This window comes from Lutjanus erythropterus, chromosome 7, assembly GCF_056507025.1.
Source record: "Lutjanus erythropterus isolate fLutEry1 chromosome 7, fLutEry1.hap2, whole genome shotgun sequence".
Taxonomy (NCBI): domain Eukaryota; kingdom Metazoa; phylum Chordata; class Actinopteri; order Lutjaniformes; family Lutjanidae; genus Lutjanus; species Lutjanus erythropterus.
The window spans coordinates 41,076,475-41,099,357 of record NC_139323.1 but is presented as its reverse complement, the minus strand read 5'-3'; the positions used below and the strand labels follow the sequence as shown (position 1 = coordinate 41,099,357).

Here is a 22,883-nt window from a genome sequence, read left to right as displayed (position 1 = left end):
ACATGGTCAGAAGCATCTCTGACAGGCCTTTTGAAGCCTCTCAGGGGGAGGCTCGGGTAACGGCGCATAATTAATATAATATATTTGTTAGAATAACATGCCAGAGCCTCTGCACAAATGTTGTTTTTGTAGGAGCAGGCCGGAGAGGTGGAGAGGTCTTCAGAGATTTAGGCAGGGCTGTTTTTTGGGAAGTGGCGGGTGGGGGTTGCTCATGCAGGAAGCGAGGCGCACACATAATGTAAGTTAACGCTGAAATATTACGCCTGCTCACAGTTCTGACACTGTTGAGTTTGCCTTATTTGTGTGTTTGTGCGCGTGTGTAATTCGCTCTTTATGTGAGCCGAGGCGTCATTAATCATCTGCTCTCACTGCCGACTGTCTCCTTTTCAACTGACACACTCTGCATGAGGACTCCGGACTTATCTCTGCAGAGAGAGGACTGTGGGGGGGGCTGACCTGAGCTCATGACCCCTGATGATAAGATGAAAGTGCAAAGGAGCCTCCACTTGTCATCATCACCTTCCACCGGATCCATCCCAACCACCACCTGAGCTCAACAGAAAATACAAGATTCCTCTTCGTCAGCTGCGTCTTTATTTTTTCATTCATATTTTGCAGCTTCTGCAGAAATGTTGATTAATTGATCAGCAAAACTTTTGAGAATCATTTCATTGTTTTATTTCTCAAGAAAAAATTACATTTTGTTTGATTCCGTCTGCTGATTTATTCTGTTTATGTCACAGTAAACTGAATCTCTTTGTGTTTTGACTGTTGTCAGGCAAAACAAGACATTTGAAGACGTCACTTGAACACTGGAAAACTGTGACAGCCATTTGAAAAAAAAAAAACTTTTTCAGGGCTCAACAATACGGATTGCCTGATTTCATGGGGGAAGTAAAATGCCATGTTGTGCTATTAAATCTAAATCTGAAAATAATGGTTAGTTGTAGACCTACATCAAAACATTAAAAACATCACGTTAAATCTGGACATGTACGACTTAGACAATCAAACATAAACACATGGGCAGGACCGATCAGTCACATGCAAGAAAACTATGGTGGGTATGTGGTGCTGAGATGAAGATCCTTCAGACCCTCTCAGGACATATTTTCCCCATGATGATGAGTTTAAGTTTGGTATTTTATGTTCCAAAACACTACATGATGTTAGTGTTTTTAATGCACGGTTGTTACTTTCTGTTAGTGTTTGGCATGTGTTTGTTCACAAAACGGTGGTTTATGTTAGTAATTGTCATTTTTGTGCTGGTTTAGATACTTGTCATTGACGCCATGATTGAGGGGTTTGGTACATTTTGTCGCTCCAGCTGGAGTTTGCAGGAGAACATGCCATCTTAATAATTATCACAATGTAGAAGCGGAAGAGGAATTGCTGAGCTGAACTGAAAATTTAGCTTGTTAATGATTATTGTGGAACTGGTTCCACCATGGAACCGGTTCTCAATGCCTAACTCTATGCTCGTCCCATCTTTTTACGTCCACCATGGAGGTTATGTTTTCGGTGCTTTTTGTTAGAGTTATGGGAAAACTACTGGCCCGATTGTCATGAAACTTCGGAGCCGTCGAAGAACCCATTAAGTTTTGGAGCTGATCCAAATCACCAGACAGATTCACAGATGACTTTCTCACTTTCGTTAGTTGTGAGATGGATCATTTGGCCCTGGTGGAGGTCTGCGCTCTCTTCCAGTGCCCTTCAAGTTTCATTCTGTGATGCAGCATGTTGACGGTCATTACGTCACATAAACAAATGAGGCGACTTCGGTGGGGGTGTGGACCTCTTTAAGAGCAAGTTTACCCTGTTATGTGGTGTGTGATGTCTCCAAAGACCAAACCCAGCTTGCTTATTTATCCAGAAAATGCAATAACAGCGGAGCGGCGCTGTCCGCAAAACCCAGCCCAGACGCCTCTTAATGTGTGCGGGTGTAATTTTACGAAGGCTGGGCGGTTTTAAATCAGGCCGGGGTGTAATTGGAGTTTAGCTCTCCCACTAACTGCCCATGAACAGTCTAGTTAATTCTTAACAGCTCCCCCTCACCTTTTTTTCTCCCCCCCTGCCCCCCAACCCTACCAGTGTTTTGAACATTTAATGGGATCTCTCTCTTCGCCCATAAAGGATCCTCCATGTTCCTACCAGCAGAGTGAAGGAGTTCGCCAGGTCTGGAGGAGCTTATTGCCTCTGTGTGTGTGTGTGTGTGTGTGTGTGTGTGTGTGTGTGTGTGTGTGTGTGTGTGTGTGTGTGTGTGTGTGTGTGTGTGTGTGTGTGTGTGTGTGCTTGGTTGTTTTCATGTGCATTTTAAGGTATTGGTTGAGGTAAAGGATCACTAATGAGAAGCACATGTTCTGGCCAATGGCTGGCTGTGCTGGAAGGGCCGGACCAGCGAGCAGCGAAGCTTTAACTTATTAAAGGCAGTAAAATTGATGCTTCCTCCTGTTTTCCCAATTAAAGCTCGAAGCCGACTCTCCTCGGCTCTTTCTCCCTCCTGCGATTCCAGGGGTTCACTGAGCACATCTGGATCCAATCGTCGGCGATAAGGCTCCCTGTACGGCCAGTGACCGAACACGGCTGGGACCAGTTTTAACTGGACCCGCTCAGGGCTCTGGAGGCTGGTGGGCATTACAGGAGGTCTGTCAGTGGTTCTGGTCCAGTGAAGAGCCTCTCTCTTAACACTTCTCTTAATGAAAAGTTCCCAGGTCAAACTCTGGTCTGAACTCTGTTAATTCTCTGAGGCTGGCTCCTCCTCCAGGCCTGCAGACCTCCCCTGCCCCAGCCCCCCGGCTCTGGTCACAGGTCAAACTCATAAAGGTCCTGGGCTCGCTGACAGTCTAACACTCAATCCATTTTGTCTTTATCTCCCTCATGCTGCTGCTGACGCCCGATAAGCTCACAAGACTGTAGCGACAGAGCATGAACTCATTTTTATCAGACAAGTATAAAAGAATCGGTTCATTCAAATTACAACAAAGAAACACAATTTCTGACTAAAGAGTCACAATATTTTTTTTCCAATGTTGATATTTTACAACTCATTTTGGCTGATATTATCTGCACATATCTTTCCCACCTTATTGCAAAGTACATCAAGCTCTGACTTGACCATGATACCCCACTAGCAGATGCAGATATAAAATATAAAGCTTCTCAAAAAGTTAACATTCACTGGGCAAAACTGATTGATGCACTGCAGGATGGTGCGAAAGATTTCAGCATATCTGTGACTTGTTACTGATAGCAGCTTTAACTAAAAGCATTAAAGGTAAAATGAGATAAGCATTTTCTCTGTGTGACTGTGTGAATACTAAACAATTGTTGGAGTAACCATGTTAAGTCTGTGCACGCAGAACAAGCTAGCTGGGCTAGCCAGTCAGCTTATCACGTGGTGAGGCTAATTTCTTAACAGGCTAATTACTGAAACGGATCTTTACTGATATTACAGCGGTACAGTAAACACTTAACATCAACAAAACAGTGTAACATCATGAACAACAAAGAGAGAGTCCAATTACAGCGCTACATTCACCACAGATGACAGCACATCATCTATGGCTTCTGCATCACAAGACAGCAGGAAACATTGCAGAGAATGAGTCAAGTGGACAAGTACTTTCAAAATAAAAGTTTCGGAACAAAAATGTCTGAACATGAAAAATTCACAACTTAAAATATTGTGTGTTGGGGGGCAGGGTATATTTTTTCCCTCCACAGTCCGTCCTACTGTGCTGTGATTGGCTGTGAGTGCAGACTGGCACTTGGGAGAAGTTTAGCAAGGCGGGCGTGATAGATGAATGGATCAAAAACAGATCGTTCACCCAGGAGACTCGTCTTACCTTTTTTTTCAGAGTTAGCTTAACTATTATTTTCAGTTTTTAGTCACAGTTTGGTTAGGTTCAGACACCAAAAGTACTTGGGAAGGTTTAGGAACAAAAACTATTCAGGTAGGTTTAGGAAAGAATCATACTTTATGGTTAAAATACATCCTTTCACAACATTGGAAAGGCGCTGGCAGTTACAATGACACGTCAAGGCAACAAGAACTAGCCACACAGCTAAGTAGTAGTAGCTAATCAGGAGATGAGGTGTTTTTTTGTAAACTATCTGCAAGCTCTTCACTAGATGCTACTAAATCCTACACTCTGGTCATTTAACTACAGATGAGACTTTAGCTTATATTACAAATCACATACCTTTTACTTATAGTATGTACAGCAGCTGCTCTTGCATGCTGTATCCAAACAATTAGGACATATTACTTCATCATAACTGAACTTTGACCCTCCTGCTCATGCAACCATCACAGTCTGCAGCACAACATTTGAAGAAAAAGAAAAGTAGGCAATTTTGAATGCAGCTAACGAGCTGTGATCTGTCTGTGCTCTCTTGATTCTCAGTTGATGTGATGCATGTTGCACTGTGCAGAGGATTGTGGATTGAAATAGTCAGCAAAGCATGCTGGCTTGCAAATTTCAAAATGTGTATTTTTCTGGTGTATTGAATAGTTCTCTGCAGTCTTCTTCAGCTCTTTTGAGTTTTTTTGCTTCTAGTTTTGGGTTTCCAACACGTCTGGTTCGTACTCGGTCATCAAAAAAACTCTGATAAAGTCATTGCACAATATCTGCTCAGCAGCACATGACAGACAGACACAGTTAGAGACTTGTTTGTGAAGAAAGTGGAACAGTTATCAGCTTAAGAGCCAGATATTTTCCTCAGAAGTACACAAAGAACACAAACACGACTCCAGTGGGATGATCATGTTGCTCTGTGTCTGATGGATTTGTAAAAAGGCCACTGTGCTAACACTTTTGCCATGAAGTTTTCAGCTTGTTCTTCTGCCCCCATGGAGCAAAATTAATGCAGCTTTTTAAAAAAAATCAACATGAATGTGTCTTTCCACAAACAGAGTCCCGGATCCTCTGGATAATCCACAGACTCACTGTCCACAGTCCACCGTTTGTATTGGAACTGCTTTCTACCGAAGAACCGGTCCCTGTGTAAACTGTCCACAGTGAGGTCTGTGGATTATCCTAAGGTGTAACTGGGCCATTTTTTCTAGGTGGAGAAGAGCATTTTTTATGATAAGGCTGCATTATTCTTTAAGTTTCTTATTGTCAACAAGTCCCATGTGCACTGTACACATGTACTTTCTGACTTCTCTCTCCTGTCTGTGGCTCTCAGCTCAAACTCCATCGGTTCCTACTGAAGAACAAATATAGTTTCATTAGTAAAAAATGCTGCCTGTTCTGCATTACTAAGATGTGCATTACTGAATGATGTGAGGAACTCAAATGAAGTTTTATTGTTTTGGGGTGGAGGCACAAATCTAGATATTTAAATAACAAATACATTTTAAAAAATTGTTGTTTGAGAAAACTGTCCCTTTTGTGCCTTTTTTCATCCAGCAGCCTGCAGCAGCTCCACATTTGTCTTCTAAATATTGTTTTTCCCCTGGTTAGCTGCCTGTTAGACACGACAAACTGAGAAAGAGCAGCCGGCTGCTGCTGATTCTGCTCTGAATGCCATCTGACCTCCAACAGGAATCGCTGTTAAAAAGGCCATTCAGCCCATTAATATTTTCAAAAAACACACAGCTCTCCTAGATGTGGTCATTGGCATCCCGCGGAGCGTTACGGCACAACCAGTCATTCATCCATTGACTTTCCTCCTCCTCCTCTGTTTGTGTTGCAGCTGACGAGGGCCAGAGACAGCTCAGCATGTGCATTCTGTACCACATCAGCATGGACGACAGATTCAAGTCCATGTTTGCCGACACAGACTGCATACCGCAGGTAAGGCTGGCTAATGTACGCCGCCAGCAGACCAAGACAGACACATTAGCATCAGCAGCTAACGGCACACGGGAATTAATGCATGAGAAACCGAGTGAGAGGGAGGGACGCACGCCACATCTGGAAGCAAAACCACCAGAGGACTGCTGCTCAGTCTTTGCTCTCACTGTGATGACAACTTTGTTTTTTCTCCTCTCCTTCTCTTTCCACTGAGTCCTGAAAATATCGAAGTGCCATTTCATCCTTTTTTTGGCTCTCCTTCACACATTAGCTTCTTAATTTCTGTTGCTAAATCAGCAGTGGGACAAAATTATTTGTCCAAACTGAAATAAAGTTGAAAACTAAGTTCATACCTGAAGCTCAGACCCCCTCAGGCTGATTTCATTCAACTTTCCATCATAACGTTTTTGCCTCCCTCCTGATTGAGTTGACCCGGTCAGTTGCTCCTCTCATCATTAGCGAGTAGCTAAATGTGCGTCGTGTTTGTTTGTCGAGATTGGGTGTAAATGCCAGCCAGATGTGGCCGCGAGAGTCGGCTGTTTGCTCAGAAGGTCGTGTCAGTGGCGCATCTGAACCCCCGTGGTCCCCCGTGGTAGAAAGGATGCGGGCGAGCAGCATGACCAGGATGTGACCTCTGACCCTGCCCTGAGGCCCACTCACTCTCCCCCTCACTGCCTCCATCTCTCTAATGTCGTCCATCCATCTGTGGCTTCATTTTGGCACGTCATTTTTCATAACGCAAACAGTGGTTTTTGAAAAGAGTGAATGAATATGAAAAAACTGGACTTACATTTTAGCGTTGCTGAGAAAAACTGAGATTTTTGAAAACTGAACTCCATTGTTGAAATAAATTTGTACAGCATAGTATTGCAATATTTTCATTAATCATATTAATCATGTAAATGATTAATATTAGACCTAGACCTACACTTTGTATAGCATCTTTCTAGTCTTCTGAATACATGACATGTTCACCCATTCACACACTAATTGCAGAGGCTGCTGTGCAGGATGCCTCTGCTTTGAACCTGAATCTCGCTCATACATTCACACAGTGAGGGCTATTCCTCTGGGTGCATCGTGGGGTTCAGTCCATCGATCTTTCGAATAGAGGACGACCCACTGGGAAGAAAATAAAATTTATATACTAGAATAATTTGCAAAAGGACTCCCGCACAGTATCTAACTTGCAATATACCATTTATTTGCAACGTTTTGGTATTAGACCTTCATCAGAAAAACCTTTGCAACTTTTTGGTGTACTCGCTTCTCTCCTACGCGTCTGTCTCATCCATTAGATGTGTGAAGTGTTCCTTTGGTGTAAATGTACTAGAATAATAAAATCAGTTGTTTTGTCAGTCCACTAGATGCTGGACAGTCGTTGTTTTCTTCTGGTGAGGTGAGCAGAGGGTCACAGTCTGTGGGATTGGTTGGTCGGTCAGTTCATTTTGAATTTTGCTGAGCTGTTTGGTTTAAATTAGTTATTTGATGCTTTAAGAACAGAGTTTTATGTCATGATTGCTGAGCTGAGCTCAGCGGCTGTGTGGGTGCGACCTTGAAAGCGTGGCTCCAAAGCTGATCACTACTACACAGACTCTGCCTCTGACTGACGTCAGGATGGCAGCACTCGTACGTGGGATATTTTGTTTTAAGTTATGTACAGTGGGAGGAAGTGGATACGTGGCGTCCATCTTTATTTTCAGTCTGTGGTTTCCACTGGTAACGTTTATCTGTGGTAGTTAGCGTTTCACATGACTCTGCTGTGAAGAACACAGGAGGATGAAAATCACTAAGTGGAACCGGAATCATTAAGATCCAAGTGATACCTAACAGTTAGCTGTGGTAAAATCAGCGTTTTGTGTGTCTATTAAAGGATAAGTGATGATGAAGGACAGAATGGAGGTTTAAACAGCTGGAGCTCTTCGACCCACTGCTTACCAGATGTTTTTTGTGGTGAAAGTTAAGCGTCTGAGCGGAGAAAACAACCTAAAACCTTTGGATTATTGCTCGTTTTATCCACACACATTTTCAGGCGTAGTCCAACTCCACAAATCAAAACTCCTTCTGTCTCTTTTAATATCTACAGTCCCTCCATCTGTCCTGTCTATAAAAATACATTCTTAACCAACTGCTTCACCCTTCAACTGTTTCCTACCTTTTATCACCTCTCACCTATTTTGCAGTTTTAAGAGCTGCTCTCTTTTATCACTTTCCCAGGCTGTGAGTGACCGGCCCCGCTCCCCTTCTCCACCTTTAATGGGGTCACCGTTTGGTGCTGGATGTGGGGATGTCAGGAGTGAAGGAGGAGAGGAACAGAGGTGGAGGTGGAGGTGGAGGTGGGGGCGGAGGTGGCCGCATGGGTTGGACTGCAGCGTGGCGCTGCGGCCCTGACGGGGCCCCCGGTGGCTGTCTGTGGTAAATAAGCAGAGGCAGGTGCCAGAGAGTCTAGACGGGGCTGATTTGGGGTCCGGGGCCCCTGGTATGTGATACCTAACCCAGGCTCGGCCCAGCCTTTCTCTGCCTCTCACTCTGATTCCTGACTCCTCACAGAGAACCAGTGCACCTCTGCCCCCCCGGCACCCCCCGTCAGCTCAAAGCTCTTCCTGTTTAATGTTAAATCAGCGCAGGAGAAGCGGAGGGGGGGGAGGAGGAGGAGGAGGAGGAGTGTGTTTGGGAATAACGCTCGCCTTCTCTTTATCTTTAACATTTTTTCTCTTTCTAACTCACAAATTCAGTTTTCCTCCTCCTCACCCTCCTTAACTCTCCATGGCTCAAACCCCGGCGACGGCTGGCTCTAACATGATTGGAGGAGATCTCAGGGATGCTCTTAAAAAATGTGCAGCTTTTCAGACATGACAAAATTACAACCAGGCACACAAAACACACACACAGCACGAAGAAATGTTGCTGTCTTTGGCTTAAGAATGACCTTCTGCTGCTTTTTTAGCTCACTTGAGAACAGAACAGATGTGGTTTCACGGGTCACTCCTCAAGTTTTGTCATCAAGATGTTGTGATTTACTTGTTTACTTGAGTTCATGTATGAAATATTTACAACTTAAAGCACATTACATAAACACACTGATATGTAGTGTGGGAATTACCAGAGGCCACACGAGACAGTTGCCCACTTGCCCAGGGCAAGTAAAAAGCCATGTTGGGCTAGTAAACTTAGCAACTAATTCGCTGCATAGATGACCTGGTCTAAACCTGTTTATTTGGTACAGATCTCAATAAATATCACATCATCACAATTTTCATATTATTTTCATTAAAAATGAAAATTGTAATGCAAAAATGATCATTCCCACTAATTGTATCAAAGTCACAGTTTCATCCAAAAATTGACTTTTTTACCATATCGTGCAGCCCTGTATTAAACATGACAATGAATTTTAGTCTTTGTTGTTATTTGATAACTTAATTTTTACAGCAAAGCAAGAAGCAATACACGTGACTGAGGGCAAGTAGATTTCTGAAAAAACATTAATGTTGATCCCCATGCAATATTATCACGATACTGAAGTTACTATATGATATTCTTGAGATTTTGTGATAAGATATTACAATTTATGATCTGTTGTCATCTGCAAATTTAATCCCTGACTGAAAACTCAGCAACATCTGTTTTAACAAATAATATAAAACAGATGTTAAAAATAAAAGTCTGTTCATCTCACTTCAGTCATTTGGGATTGTCAAGGAGACAGACTGACCAACACTGTCATAAAAACTACCTACCTATTAGACTGTAGAAAAAAAAGATTGTATCATTCTAGTACCAATAGTTTAATTTCAGTATTAATAATTCATATAATAAAAAGTTGATACTTGGCGTTTGTGTAGTATTTTTTTCCTCCCCCTCTATTCGCTGATATGCAGTATGCTGTTCTAACACAACAAACACATGACCGCTTCTGTGTATTATTGATTAGTTTAGCTTGACTCTCAGAGATGAATGAAGTAGTTAAGTGACATGTTTAATCTGTGATCGACAGCTGATGAAGATGGTGTTTGACTGTGGCGAGGAGAAGATGGACGTGGAGCTCATCTCACTCTGCATCAACCTGGCTGCTAACGAGAGTAACGCCCAGCTCATCTGTGCAGGTCTGAACTCCAGAGAGAGGATAAACACAATATGTGGACAAAGTTTTTTTTATCTGAGCTTGTCCCCCTTCCTCCCTGTTGCCTAGGTAACGGTCTGAAGATGCTGATGAAGCGTGCCGTGAAGCTGAAGGATGTTTTGGTGATGAAGATGATCAGGAACCTTTCTCAGCACAATGGACCCACTAAGAGTCTGTTCCTGGTCAGTGCTGTTAAGTTTTTCAAATGTTTTAAATTCGGTTTGGGGCTTTCAGGTGACAAAGTGTTTAAGATGCGTACCTTATTTTGTGATTTTTTGTTCCCAGTTTGATTATGGCCAGCAGTTCTCTCACACATCATTTTTGTCTGTATCTCTACTTTAATCTTTTTAAAAAATGTTGAAATAATCAGGAAGAACATTGTGTTTTCTAAAATTAAACAAAGTCTTCAAGGCTGATATTCATCATACTCTTATCAATACTCATCACACAATGTCAATGTTAGTGTTTCTTTGTAAGGTGTGACAGACACCAGCTTTTACTTATTTATAAGGCTCTTATACTTGTCCCCCCTTACATTATTTTTTAAAAACAATATTTCATTTTTAACACAATTATAAGACAACAACATAACTATAAGACGACACACCTTACAAAAACTTAATATCAAACATATAAGAAATATAAATGGCGAAGAAACGAAAAGACAACAAATGAGGATAATAATAGTGACAAAGATTTTAAGGGAAAGAAAATTAAAAAAAAATGGATAAATGAAATTAAATAATTAAAAAAAAGAATAATAAAATAAAATTGGCCAGAAACAACATTATCCCAGGTAGTGCACACAATCCCATCAGTGTATGTAAGAGGTATATCACAGATGATCACCAGCAAAATGGCTCTGTGCTATTTATTCATTTTTAAATTTAAATATAGTTATTGATCATTCTTGTATTTATTAAAAGTTAGACATATGTGCCATTTCTGGCAGAGAGCAGAGGGAAAAAAATGTCAGTGATCTTTTGTAGTCCACCCTTAAATTATTTTCTGGGCTCTTATTGAACACGTTACTGGACTTTGCTGCAGATCCTGACTGTTCTACTGAGTTTGGAAAATTCGCTTTTTCTGGAGTTACATGCAGAACAATCTAAAGCTTACCTTAATGTTATGTTGAAGTTCAAATTTGAAACTTTTTTCTTGTCTTAGTTGATTTATTAGCTTTAAATTTTAATTGTATATCTATTCTTAAGGTTTTATTATTTTGGTTTTTAATGTTTTTCCTTTTTATCATCATTCTTATCTAAGTTTCTTATTTGTTTTTCTTTGTGTCAAGTTTTTCTTGCAGCTACATTATAAATAAGGTCTCGACCTCAGTGTATTTTCAAGTTAAAATAAAGAGGTGGAGATATACTTGCTGTTTAACCACGTTTGTTATGTGCACAACCACTGTGCTTCTCACACAACAAATTAGAACAGAATAATATTACACATGAATACATAGTAAGGCTGAAAATTACCAGTCTACTTATATCTGTGCAACACTGACAGACGCTCTCCTCTGTCCCTTCATATAGAGATTTACTGTATGATGAACACCTGTGAACTTACAGGGAAAAAAGTTTTTCAGTGGCATTTCTGAGTAGTCTGTGTTTCTGTAAAAATATGCTGGAGCATGTAGTGGCAATGCCACAAGCTTCTTAATGAAGATAAGAGGTGAAAACAGCTGCAGGTTCAAGAGTTACATGAAGAGAAAAGGGGACTTTGGTACACAACTAAAATGTGTAGTTGCTGGTTGAATTAATCTGTCTGTATGTGATCTCTGTCTGCTTGCAGGACCACGTTGGTGACCTGGCAGCTCAGATCAATGGGGAGGAGGCCGAGGAGTTTGTGATCGAGTCTCTCGGCACTTTGGCCAACCTGAACATCCCTGACCTGGACTGGGCTCTGGTCCTCAAGGAGTACAACCTGGTGCCCTACCTGAAAGACAGACTCAAACCAGGTGGGTGTCAAGAACTGACTACAAACGGCCTTTATGAGTTTGTTCTTACATGCTCAGAATGTTTTTGTGATGTCCACCAGCGTTTTGAACAGACAGTAATGCATCTGTACCTGCTCCTGCAGCAGGATGACCCTGCCACAGTTCTCTCATCTATCTGCCTTTAAAACCAGAGGCCAGGTCTCTCCCATGCCCCGTCTTAACCTCTGACTGCTCTCTCTAAATCACACTATCAGTGAAGTGTCAGTGGTCCTGGATGATATGAGGACAGAGACCTCTCATTAAGGTCTGAACCTTATCTTTAACTTTCATGACCACTGACCTCCCAACCCTCAGTTTCCCTTTTTTGTCTTAGAATTAAATGTCTAGTGAAACGTTACGTTTTTTTTTTTAATTCATATCGTATAACAGTAAATAATGAAGAATGACACAGAAGGAAATGTTTTGTTTAACATTACTAGTGGAACTAGATGTCTTCACTTGGCTCATAGTAACTGATGCCTGACCAGAGACATGTGGACATGTTGGGTCCAAATTATATTTTGTGTAATGAGATCTGGTAGAGTTTTGTATTTCTGCGGGTCAGATCATGTGCTGCGTCATTATTTTTTGAGTGTGAACTGTGATGTTTAGGAAAAATGCTGTGTATTCCTGTTTATTCATTGTTGGATCATCGTGCTGCTGCCGGTGTTGCAGGTCCTTCATTTTCTGGACTGAGTTTAATCATTGTTGGGTTCCGCTGCTTGTTTTTGACAATGAATTGATGCACATTGAGTTTGAATGGGTTTTCAAACAAAAAAACATTTAAAGGAGTCACATTAAATCCCTTCACAGTCTTTACATATTTTATTTTATTTCCCACTGATCCACCCAGAACATTTTTTAACAAACATCATTTACATTCAGTATCTCAAAGCCACCTTTCTTCTCTTTGGCTGACGACAGGCTGTTTTTAGTATTTTTACAGTTATGTGGGGTTTGTTCATGCTAGATCACATCAATCATGATAGTTTTTTCTTGATAAATAAAAAAATAATTATTGTGATAAAAACAATATTACAGTGTTTGGTTATGAAAGATCAGATGTACAACAAACAGTAAAATGTAAAAAGTGCAAGAAAACTGTAACAGCAAAAGGGATCAATTAGCCAATCAGCACCACAGGTGGGAATAACGCTGTTATCAAGTTGTTGTAACACTGTGCACCAGAATCAAGAAGGATTAATAACAACGGTCATGATATTTAATTGTAAAACACTTGCAGTAGGCCATATTTTGATTTTGATAAATTTTCGATTAATTGTTCAGCCCTGCTGTTGAGGCTGTTGTAAATTGATTAAAAGTACCTGACATCATGGTTTGGCTATGCATCAGTCTCTGCTTAAAGTGCTGTTACCTTCAGGAGGATTCATTGGTCTCTAGTGATTGGTTTGGGAAAATTGAAACGCTGTTACAGTGGAGGCGATGTCAGACGGAAGATTAAATGGAGGGTAATTCTGTCTGATATCAGGCAAACACTGATGATGTTTTCCTTCCAGCAGAATTGATTGATTACACAAAGAGATCGGACCGATCCTCAGAAACCTCCAGTCATATTTCATGCTCCATCGAACCCCAGAACAACTAATTCTATCAAAACGAAAAGACCTGATGAGTCATTCGCTGATCTTAAAATGAGCCTCTGGGGATCCTTTAAAACAAACTGGATGTCTTCAGACACAAATGGAACGTTTTATAACCTTATTTTTCCAAGCATGCTTGTCCAGACAGTGTTGGTATTAAAAGGCTGAAGTCCAGCAGCTCAGTATGGACACACTGATGTATAAGACCCATACAGAACATGGATGTTTTCCCTGGCTCACCACTCTGCTCTGCTGGTGTTCAGGGGCCAAATGTTTTACAGGATCAATCATCTTCTTTTGCCAGTCGTCAACTCAACTCGTACTTTTCCCTGATGTCAGGTTCTGCTGAGGATGACCTCATCCTGGAGGTGGTGATCATGATTGGCACCGTGTCCATGGATGACTCTTGTGCAGCCATGCTGGCCAAGTCTGGCATCATTCCTGCTCTCATTGAGCTGCTCAATGGTAAGAAACACATCCTGTAAAACAGTATTTTAAGGGTCAGGAGGGAAAAGACAGTTGTAGCCCAGTTTCATGCAGCTCCTTCATAACTTCAGTTCTAATTTTAACAGTAAATCCAGGAGAATAATCGAGAAGAGACGTGAAGAAATGGTTTAGCCTATTTTGGTGTTGACTAAGCAGCAACTCAAATTGTTTTTTGGATGATTGTGTTTTTAAATGACTATAAATCATAACACCAATTTCCAATTACCACTTTCTTGTGGCTCTAGAGGAGCTTTCCAAAGCATTATGAAATGTAGAGTTTGAGTCATACTATCAGTTAAGTCAGGATATCGCTCCCTGTGCTGCAAAGATATTGACCGTTTTTTAAAATTTTTTTTTAATTTTGTGGAAGTATGTTACTAAATAGCTTGAATAAACTTTTACGTTATCTTCCTCTTTTCACCTAAAAGATGTTTACCTTATTTAAGTAAACCACATCAACTGACAGTTAGTTAGGTGACAGTTAAAACAGTTAAAAAAAAAAAATCTGAAGTTTAAGAGCAACAGTGTTATTTAAAGGTACAATATGTAATAAATAACATTAAAAGGTTTTATCAACAGATTGTGACATAATAACAGTTTTGACAGTATGTCAAGGAGTTAAAGGAAACTTTTAACGGATTGGATGAACTGTGACGTAATCCTTCATGTTGTTTCCTTCTCAGCCCAACAACAGGACGACGAGTTTGTGTGTCAGATCGTCTACGTCTTCTACCAGATGGTCTTTCACAAAGCTACCAGGGACGTCATCGTCAAAGACACACGTATCCTTTTGCTTATTTCAAACATATTTCTGTCCCATCAGATGAGATATAGTTTCATGGTGACACTCGCTCCACAGCGTTTTGCTCCAGATATGTTTTCTGGTGCTTTCCAGAGTTGCTCTATTTTCAGTCTTTCGTGTGTGTCCCTACAGTAACTCCCAGCACCACCCTGTATGTATCTCTCATCACTGTTTATTCCCATCTGCATCTCCATGGCAACCTCTTTAACCCCTCGATTTAGTTTTTTTAACCCTCTGGGTATTCCAAGCCGCCTGTAATTGTGCACATTTGTGGTCGGTGGCGGCTTGTGTCAAATTACAAATATGCTCTCTGTCAGCGTGTTCTGATTGATGTTTTTCTTTCTGGGTGAAAAATATAACAGGAATATCTGATTTAAGCAGAGACGTGGGAGGGAGAGGCAGAAAGCGTTCACTACAACATTGCAGGAAGTGTAGTTCCCTGCAGCCACATGGCACCTGTGTCTTGTATGTGTTTTTAAATCAAAGACTGTTAGCAGTTGTTCCTCCCACAGAACTGCTGCTTCTCCATCTTTCCCTCTTTGACTGATGAAGGACAGACATATCAAAACTGATGAAACATTTTCTTTCCTTGAGTCCTGATCTCAGAAGCTCCTGCGTACCTCATCGACCTGCTGCACGATAGCAACGCAGAGATCCGCAAAGTCTGCGACAACACGCTGGATATCATCGCTGTGAGTATCCAGATGCCTCATGAACAACAGGTCTTCTTCAACACAGCATGATGATCATTTAATGAATTATGGTTTCATTAAGCGTAAAACAGACCATAAAGCAGCTTATGCTTTAGGACATGGCAATATTATGATTGACAAGTCGCTACCAGAGCGGGTTCTCAGTGAGATCCAATCAGAATAGAGGCGTAGTAGGCGTGCGTTTCCTCCCCAGCTCATCCAAATATGGTAATTTTATTGGTTCCTGTGACCCTTTAAAGGAGTCTGTACAACAGCAGTGTGTGTAGTCTTCCCCTGCTGGGATGTTAGTAAAAACATAAATGGGGAGTGTGAACGATATCAGCTAAAATAATAAAAAGTTTGATGCTTCAACACAGGGTCTCAAGATAAGGTAATGAGGCAGAACCTTCAGGGTTTTAGTTTTCTTTTTCCCAGACCAAGTTAAAAATTGATCAGATTACGTCTAACTGATTGTCATGCAGTGAGACAATGTGTCTCTGGGGCCCCGGGGCCGGTTAATAATCCAGACTTGGATAGGAGACCAAAGTGTGTTTGCACTTTGCACCTAAATTCATACCGCTGTAGTGATCATTTTTACTAGAATTTTTTATTTAGTTTTAGTCTTAGTCATTTTAGTTCAGGTCACATTTTAGTATTTTACTTTTGTTTTCTTTTAGTCAACATGTTGTCCGTGAAAGTTTAGTTTCATAATCTTTTAGTCATAATAATAAGTTACATGATATTGTAATGATTTTGCTGAAGGATATTTCTCCTGGCTGTGAAAATTCCCAGGCTAACAACGTATGACTGACTCATTCTTTGATATTATACAAGACTTTTTGTACATTACTGAATCCACAAAAAACTTTATACTAACTTTACATTTATTCCTAAAAGGGAGTTAACTTACATGTCAATCAAGTTACATAACTGATATTTAACTTGAGACAGTGCAGGATGTGTGTTTTCATATGTTTATCTGCTCATCTTTAATCCACAAACCACTCTGTCCTCAAGGATACACTCATTCTGTCTTTCGATTCGAAGTGTCCACAGACAGGTCGCCTCTCCTCTTTCATTTCTTTCTTTTTTTTTCACCTGAAAAGTCGTGGCAAAAGATGAGGCGCTCATTTTTCTAGATTAATTAGCATTTTAAGTTGGCTGATTACTGTTCTAATTGTCTGGCCGGACATTTCTTTTCTTCTTTATTTGTCAGGGCGTAATGAGCAGAGATTTCCTCGTCATTTTTGTCGTCAATATTTTTTTTCATTTGCATCGTTTAGTCATGACTTTAAAGGACCTCAATGAAAACCTATCATCAGAGTTTTCATTGACAAAATTAAAAGTGTATTTATGCAAGTCATTAAATGAAATGGAAGATAAATAAGATAAAATTTTCATTATTAAAAACACAGAGATCTGAAGGATCATTATTCCTCCAGTATTATGGAGGTCAGCAGACTTTTAGTCAGTTTCACAAACACTCACCTTCTCCTGATGTCAGATTTGTCATCAGCGATTAACTGAGCGATGAATTCCTGAATCGGCTTGTGACTGACAGGTGTGGTCAGCTCCCAGTCAGTGTGTGATCGCTGCCAGACCTCAGATCAGCGTAATTAGCTGTAGATTATAGCCAGGCAGTGCAGTGGGGCGAAGGAAGTGTTTCATTGAAATTATCAGTGAGACCTATTAAGATGTGAACCACATGAAAGGCAGCCGGTGGGCTCTGGAGTGTGTCAGCGGCTGGACAGCAGAGGTGAGAGAGAAAGCAGAGCTGTGGACACACACACACACACACACACACACACACACACACACACACACACACACACACAATCATTACCGCTGGGCTGTGCAGGTCCTTTTGGCAGCGCACGCCATAACTGTGCAGTCCTGAAATGTTCTCCTTTGATCACTGTGGCCCTGCTCGTGTACAAACACACACGTGGCTTCACGAGGAGCTTTGTAGATGCTCCAAGTGGGACAGAGGCCTAATTCACTGTGATATTCTTAGCCTGGCCGTGTTTCCAGAGGAATATGTTGAAAAGCTCCTAAAACTGTTCCTTCACTTCCTCGCCCTGCTGTGATGAGCTCATTCTGTCATGAGCTCAGCTGCTAATAACCGATTAGTCATATTAAACTAATAAAACAACTTAATGGCTCAGTTATAACCTGAGTCATGATGTTATTTCTGACTAAATGTGTCGCTGTCACTCCAGCAGAGAGAGCGGGGCCCGTCTGTGTGACGGTCAATAGGCCCGTTTGAGTCCGGGGCCTCGGGTGGCTGTCGGGGCCCGTGGGGCTCTGCTTTGCGTCTGAATGATTAATCTTTCGACCCGGGGCGTCGCAGTCTCAAAGGCCGCCTTTATCGCTCCCCCTTCAGCCCCCGCAGAGAAAAGAAAACAGAACTCTGTGGTCGTCCTCCGCTGAGCTACGCACGCCAGCAGCCGAGCCGGCTGGCCGGAGGTTTTTATTAGATGGAGTGAAGAGGACGGAGACGACACGCAGTCACACAGACATATACCTGCACAAACACAAACACACACACAGACTTCCTTTTTTTTTTGCGTCTTTGTCAATTGCAGTCTCTCCTCCTCACACACGCTCAGAAAACTTCCTTCCACGCTGAGACTGATCATTTTTGTGACCAATAGAGAGCGGTTGCTTCTCTCGTCACATCTGATGACAGTTTAACCTCTGTGGGTAAAGGCCAGTGTCACGGTCCTTCTGCTGTAGCTAGCAGATATACGACATATGATAACATTTTTCCAGACCAAGACTTCATCTTCATGCTCCGGTCATTTATGTTTACAGTCTGATTAGCAACTTCAGACGTCTATGACCGTCTTGTATTAATATATGAAAGAAGGTACATTTTAAAAAAGTTAATTAAGAGATTAATTGTTGTCAGATAGCCAATGGTTTCCAAACATATACTGTATTATATATATAGTTGAAGGAGTGTTGGTGACATCACCTATAGACATACATAGATGCTGCATTGGCCATTGGATCATACGTCAACAGTGGCAGCATTTTTTTTTTTTAATTATTCCATGTAGATAATGAAGCATCACTCACTGACCAGATTTCTCTGGTTCTCTGCCTCTGTTCAACCCTCTCCTCCTCCCACATCACTCCAGGAACATGACGAGGAGTGGGGGAAGAAGATCCAGACGAACAAGTTCCGCTGGTACAACAGTCAGTGGCTGGAGATGGTGGAGAACCGTCAGATGGATGAGGCAGGGGGGCACTTCCTGTACAGCGAGGACGGAGAACCCTTCATCGGGAACGGAGACATCCTGGAGAGGCCGGACCTGTTCTACAGCGCTGGTACAGAGGGCTTTAAAGGGAGAGTTCATTAATGTAGAAAACATCTGAGAGTGAGAGGAGAAGAGTGATGTCAGCGCTGAGTTATGTACACAAAGTGTCATGTTTGTTTAACCTGTTTGTGCATATTAACCGTGTTTGTGTTGTTTGATCCAGATGGGCTCATCTTATCAGACGATGCCATCAGTCCTGAGTTCTACACTGACTTCCAGAATGGAGAGCTGGGACAGACTGGATACATGAACAGGTACGGCGCTCTCAGTTCACATAAACCTGAAGTTTAAATCCCTCACCAGGTGCATTTTGGTTTAGCTTCAAAATTTGAGAGTTAATAAATTTGCAAAAACTATAAAGTGATTTGACACCCGTGAATCCATCTGCTGATCCTGGAGCCTGTCAGGAAAGAAACATCCGCAATGATCTGTATAAGCATCTTATATAATAAGGCAATATCCTATAGTAACCATGGTAACAGGAACATGTGAGTGAATTTTCTCTGATTGATCAGAAAGTGAAAATGAGTTCAAACAGAGGCGTGTTGTATATTTTAACGGCTCCTCAGCAGGGAGTTCTACCTTTTCATCATTATTAATGACATGTGGAACACATAAGGTTCAGTAAAGTGCTGCTGGAGCTGCCGTCACTGGAATCTGATCTCTCCTCGTGGGTCCATGTAGTGCTGACAATGTGAGATGCCAGTTCATATGACTTCATTTTTACAGCCTTTGGTTTGATTGTTGGTTATAATAAGTCGGTGTAAACACAAATCTGCACCAGGAGTGACAATGAAGGCCAGTATTGATGAGCTGAAGTACTGGGTGTGAAGGAGACCTTAAAAGTTGTTGGTGAGGGGTGCTTCTAGCTTTTTGTGCATGTAAAACATCTGTAAAGTTACAAACATCTTTGAGCAACACAATTGTGAGTGTGAGTGTGCGATGGCGGCTGTCAGCAGGGCAGGTTGTCTTTGTCCAGAAACGGCGTCCATGTCAGAGAGGAAACACTAAACTGTGAGTGTTTACCTTCAGCCGGCTCGTCCAGCAGCCAGCGCTGCCCTCTCACATTGTTATTCTGAATCACTATTCGCTGATCTGTGTTATTGAACCAGGCCAGGCCTGAGTCAACAAGCCTCGCCAATCCCAGAAGGCATCGCTCCACCCTCAACAGCAATACTCCAGCTTTGAGAACAAACACTCTGCGGCTGTCTCTGTCTCCATGTTCTTGTTTCTCTCTCTTTTATTCCTCTGTGGCTCCAATATATCAACTACTTTAGTCCCAATACACTGCTGACATTCCACAGCGAAACATGAAACTGAAGCCTGGGAATTAAAAATCAATCCCGTTATCACTAAGACAGACTTTAAGTTTCTTCGGAATCCGTTTTTAGTCTGAATATCGAGCGGCAGCTAATTCGATACGCCGCTGAGATGATGAATAGTTGAGGAAATGGAGAGTTTATTGTGAGTAATTTGTCTTATTTATTATCAAACTGCTCCTTGCGTGCGATAAAGCTCATGTCGATGGATTTTTTTCCCTCCCCCCTCGCCAGCAGGAATGTTTAGTTTGGCTGCTGTTGAGAGGCTGACTGTGACCATCTGAATCCACGACACAGTCGGTCCAACCAGAGGGAGAAGTCCTGAGCTGTGTTCCCCTCACTCGTTTCTTTATTGTCTGTTTTTGCTCTCCTTCTTTTCTCTCTCTGTCACCCTCCTCTCTCGCTCAGCTTTGTAACTGATACCTTTTAAATATACTGAGAACGCCGGGGGAATCGGCGTCTGTGAGACTGTTTTAATTTGACCGCTGGACTCTGAGTGATCCAGGTTAACATAATAATCAAAGCCAGCTCCAGCGCTTATTTTAAACTATGTGTGAAACATGGTGTGAATGGAGCCTTTTAAAATGGACATAATGCTGTACAGTCACTGTTATCTGTATGGAAATCATAATGAGCTTTTATACCAACTATATTAAATAAAGACACTGATCGATGCATTGATCAGGTCAATATTATCGGTCAGTTTTATGGTGTTGGTATACAATATGTGAGCTGATACCAAAAGAATAAAACGGTAAAACGTAAAAAATTAGTTATTGCTGAGCAGTGAGAAAAAGTGCTATATAAATCCAGGTGATCTAGCATAATGATATGATGTTAATATTAGAGCCACACAGGCAGAAACTAACTCTTCTATAGGACTGAACAGTTAATCAAAATTTTATCAAAGTCACTTTTCAAATCGCAGGTGCAATATTTGATTAAACCCAATTTTTGATTGTAACATTGTGGTGCTGCAGAGACGTGCTGGCCGACACATCAGATTCTACAAACTTCAGTAAACATCTACAGCCAGTGATTACTGTCATTATCAGTTAATCTGTCAATCATTTTTATGATTAATCGATTAGTAGTTTGGTCCATAAAATGTCAGAAAATGTTGATCAGTGTTTCCCAAAGTCCAACATGACATCCTCAACTGTCTTGTTTTGTCCAAATTAAAGATGTTCAGTTTACTGTCAGAGATTTGGACAGTGTTCAACATCCAAACTGATTAATTATCAAAATAGCGGCCAAGTAATTTGATAGTTGACAACTAATCAGTTCTACATCTTTTGGTTCAGATTGCTGCTAAAATTTGACCTTTAATATGTTTTTCGATGACCATGAGTATAATGACATAACTAAAAAATAATGTCAATTAAATGGCAACAAAATTGTTCAGCCCTGCTCTTCTACTATTCAGTCTATTCTTCTTTGGATGTTAGTCAGACTGAAGCACTTATAAAGTACAAATGATTTGTGATCAATTCTTACAAGTCGCAAGCAAACTTGATTTAAACAAGTGCAAGTTCACAATAGCTGCAACCAGCTACTACCGTGTACGTGCATGCATGCACTCACACACTCGCACACACTCACACACACTCACACACAGCCACCTGACCTGTCTGGCTGAAGTATTAGGAGTGGGACTGAGTCACACCAGTGGAAAAAGGAACTCTTTGCCAAGTCCTATGACTCCTGCCACAGGGCTCTATAGAGAGATACTCTGTGAGCCACGCTCACCAAAAACGATCCATGTCTCAGTATGCAGTCAGGGGCTCAAATGCTAATATGCTAAAGTGATTGTAGCCAGCTAAAAACATTAGGATTATTTTAGCACTCTAAAAGAGGAAACATTACATTGACAAACTCAGTATTGTTTTACATCCCTATATATGTCCCTCTCCTCAGGAATCCATTTGAAAGTTATGCACCTTTTTGTTTTAGGCCACTCCCACTGCCATGCTTTGGCAGTTGGTCTGAACAGTTAATCAGCTGTCGTTTTGGCTTTGCACCAAATCTTGTGTGAATCTGTGAAGCCATTCTGAAGTTATGTCCCTTTTTGTGATAGGCCACTCCTACCTTCACATGCCCACTTGACCTCCATGCAAAAATTCAGCCTCGTAGGGTGAAAACTGCCACTGCTGGAGTGACTGATGGAGCGACCAATGGACCCTCAGCCTTTTAGCTGGTCACAGCTAAAAGGCTGAGGGAATCTAATCTATCCCACAGAATAAGTTATTTCATGTTCTGAATATTTTTGAAGCAGAAGTGACGCCTGACGCAGCTGCTGTCAGCTGGGATATGTCTCATTATGAAACATGCAAATCAACCTGTCTGCCACCTTTACGTGTGTGTTGTGACACGCCGACAAAATGAGGAGACGGTGGTTGGAGGTCACTGAGACAAGGGGCCCAGTGTTCCCACAAATGCCAGTTTGGCCCCAGAGGAGCGGCTGCAGGAGGCGGCGGGCTGAGCGGTGGGGACGCGTCCCATCCCGCAAAGGACATTCCTCGGTAGTGAACAGGAAGGGGAATCAGACCTTTTTCCTCCTTCGCTGTGACCCTTCGCCCCTCTGTGTCTGTCTCTTGCAGGGCCCCGGCCGGGCCCTACTTTGATCTCTCCCCGCTGTCACTGCTCAGGTTACAGCTCACCAACTCGCTGGACCCGGTAAAGAACCAGATTTCACCCCCGCGTACCTCCATCTCTCACCTGATTGTGACGGCGTTCTGCTTCTCCTACTCTTTATTTT

The 22,883-nt window shown here is 41.8% G+C and overlaps 1 protein-coding gene across 1 annotated transcript in view; it reads left to right on the top strand.

Annotated features, from left to right (window-relative positions):
- Positions 1 to 22,883, top strand: part of kifap3a (kinesin-associated protein 3a) — a 47,737-nt gene that overhangs the window by 19,272 nt on the left and 5,582 nt on the right. Inside the window, exons 11-19 of the mRNA XM_084722331.1 lie at positions 5,701 to 5,801; positions 9,799 to 9,907; positions 9,994 to 10,106; positions 11,719 to 11,884; positions 13,843 to 13,968; positions 14,673 to 14,771; positions 15,398 to 15,483; positions 18,627 to 18,816; positions 18,970 to 19,060. Coding sequence (XP_084578457.1) covers positions 5,701 to 5,801; positions 9,799 to 9,907; positions 9,994 to 10,106; positions 11,719 to 11,884; positions 13,843 to 13,968; positions 14,673 to 14,771; positions 15,398 to 15,483; positions 18,627 to 18,816; positions 18,970 to 19,060 — 1,081 coding nt within the window. The remainder of the gene's footprint in view (positions 1 to 5,700; positions 5,802 to 9,798; positions 9,908 to 9,993; positions 10,107 to 11,718; positions 11,885 to 13,842; positions 13,969 to 14,672; positions 14,772 to 15,397; positions 15,484 to 18,626; positions 18,817 to 18,969; positions 19,061 to 22,883) is intronic.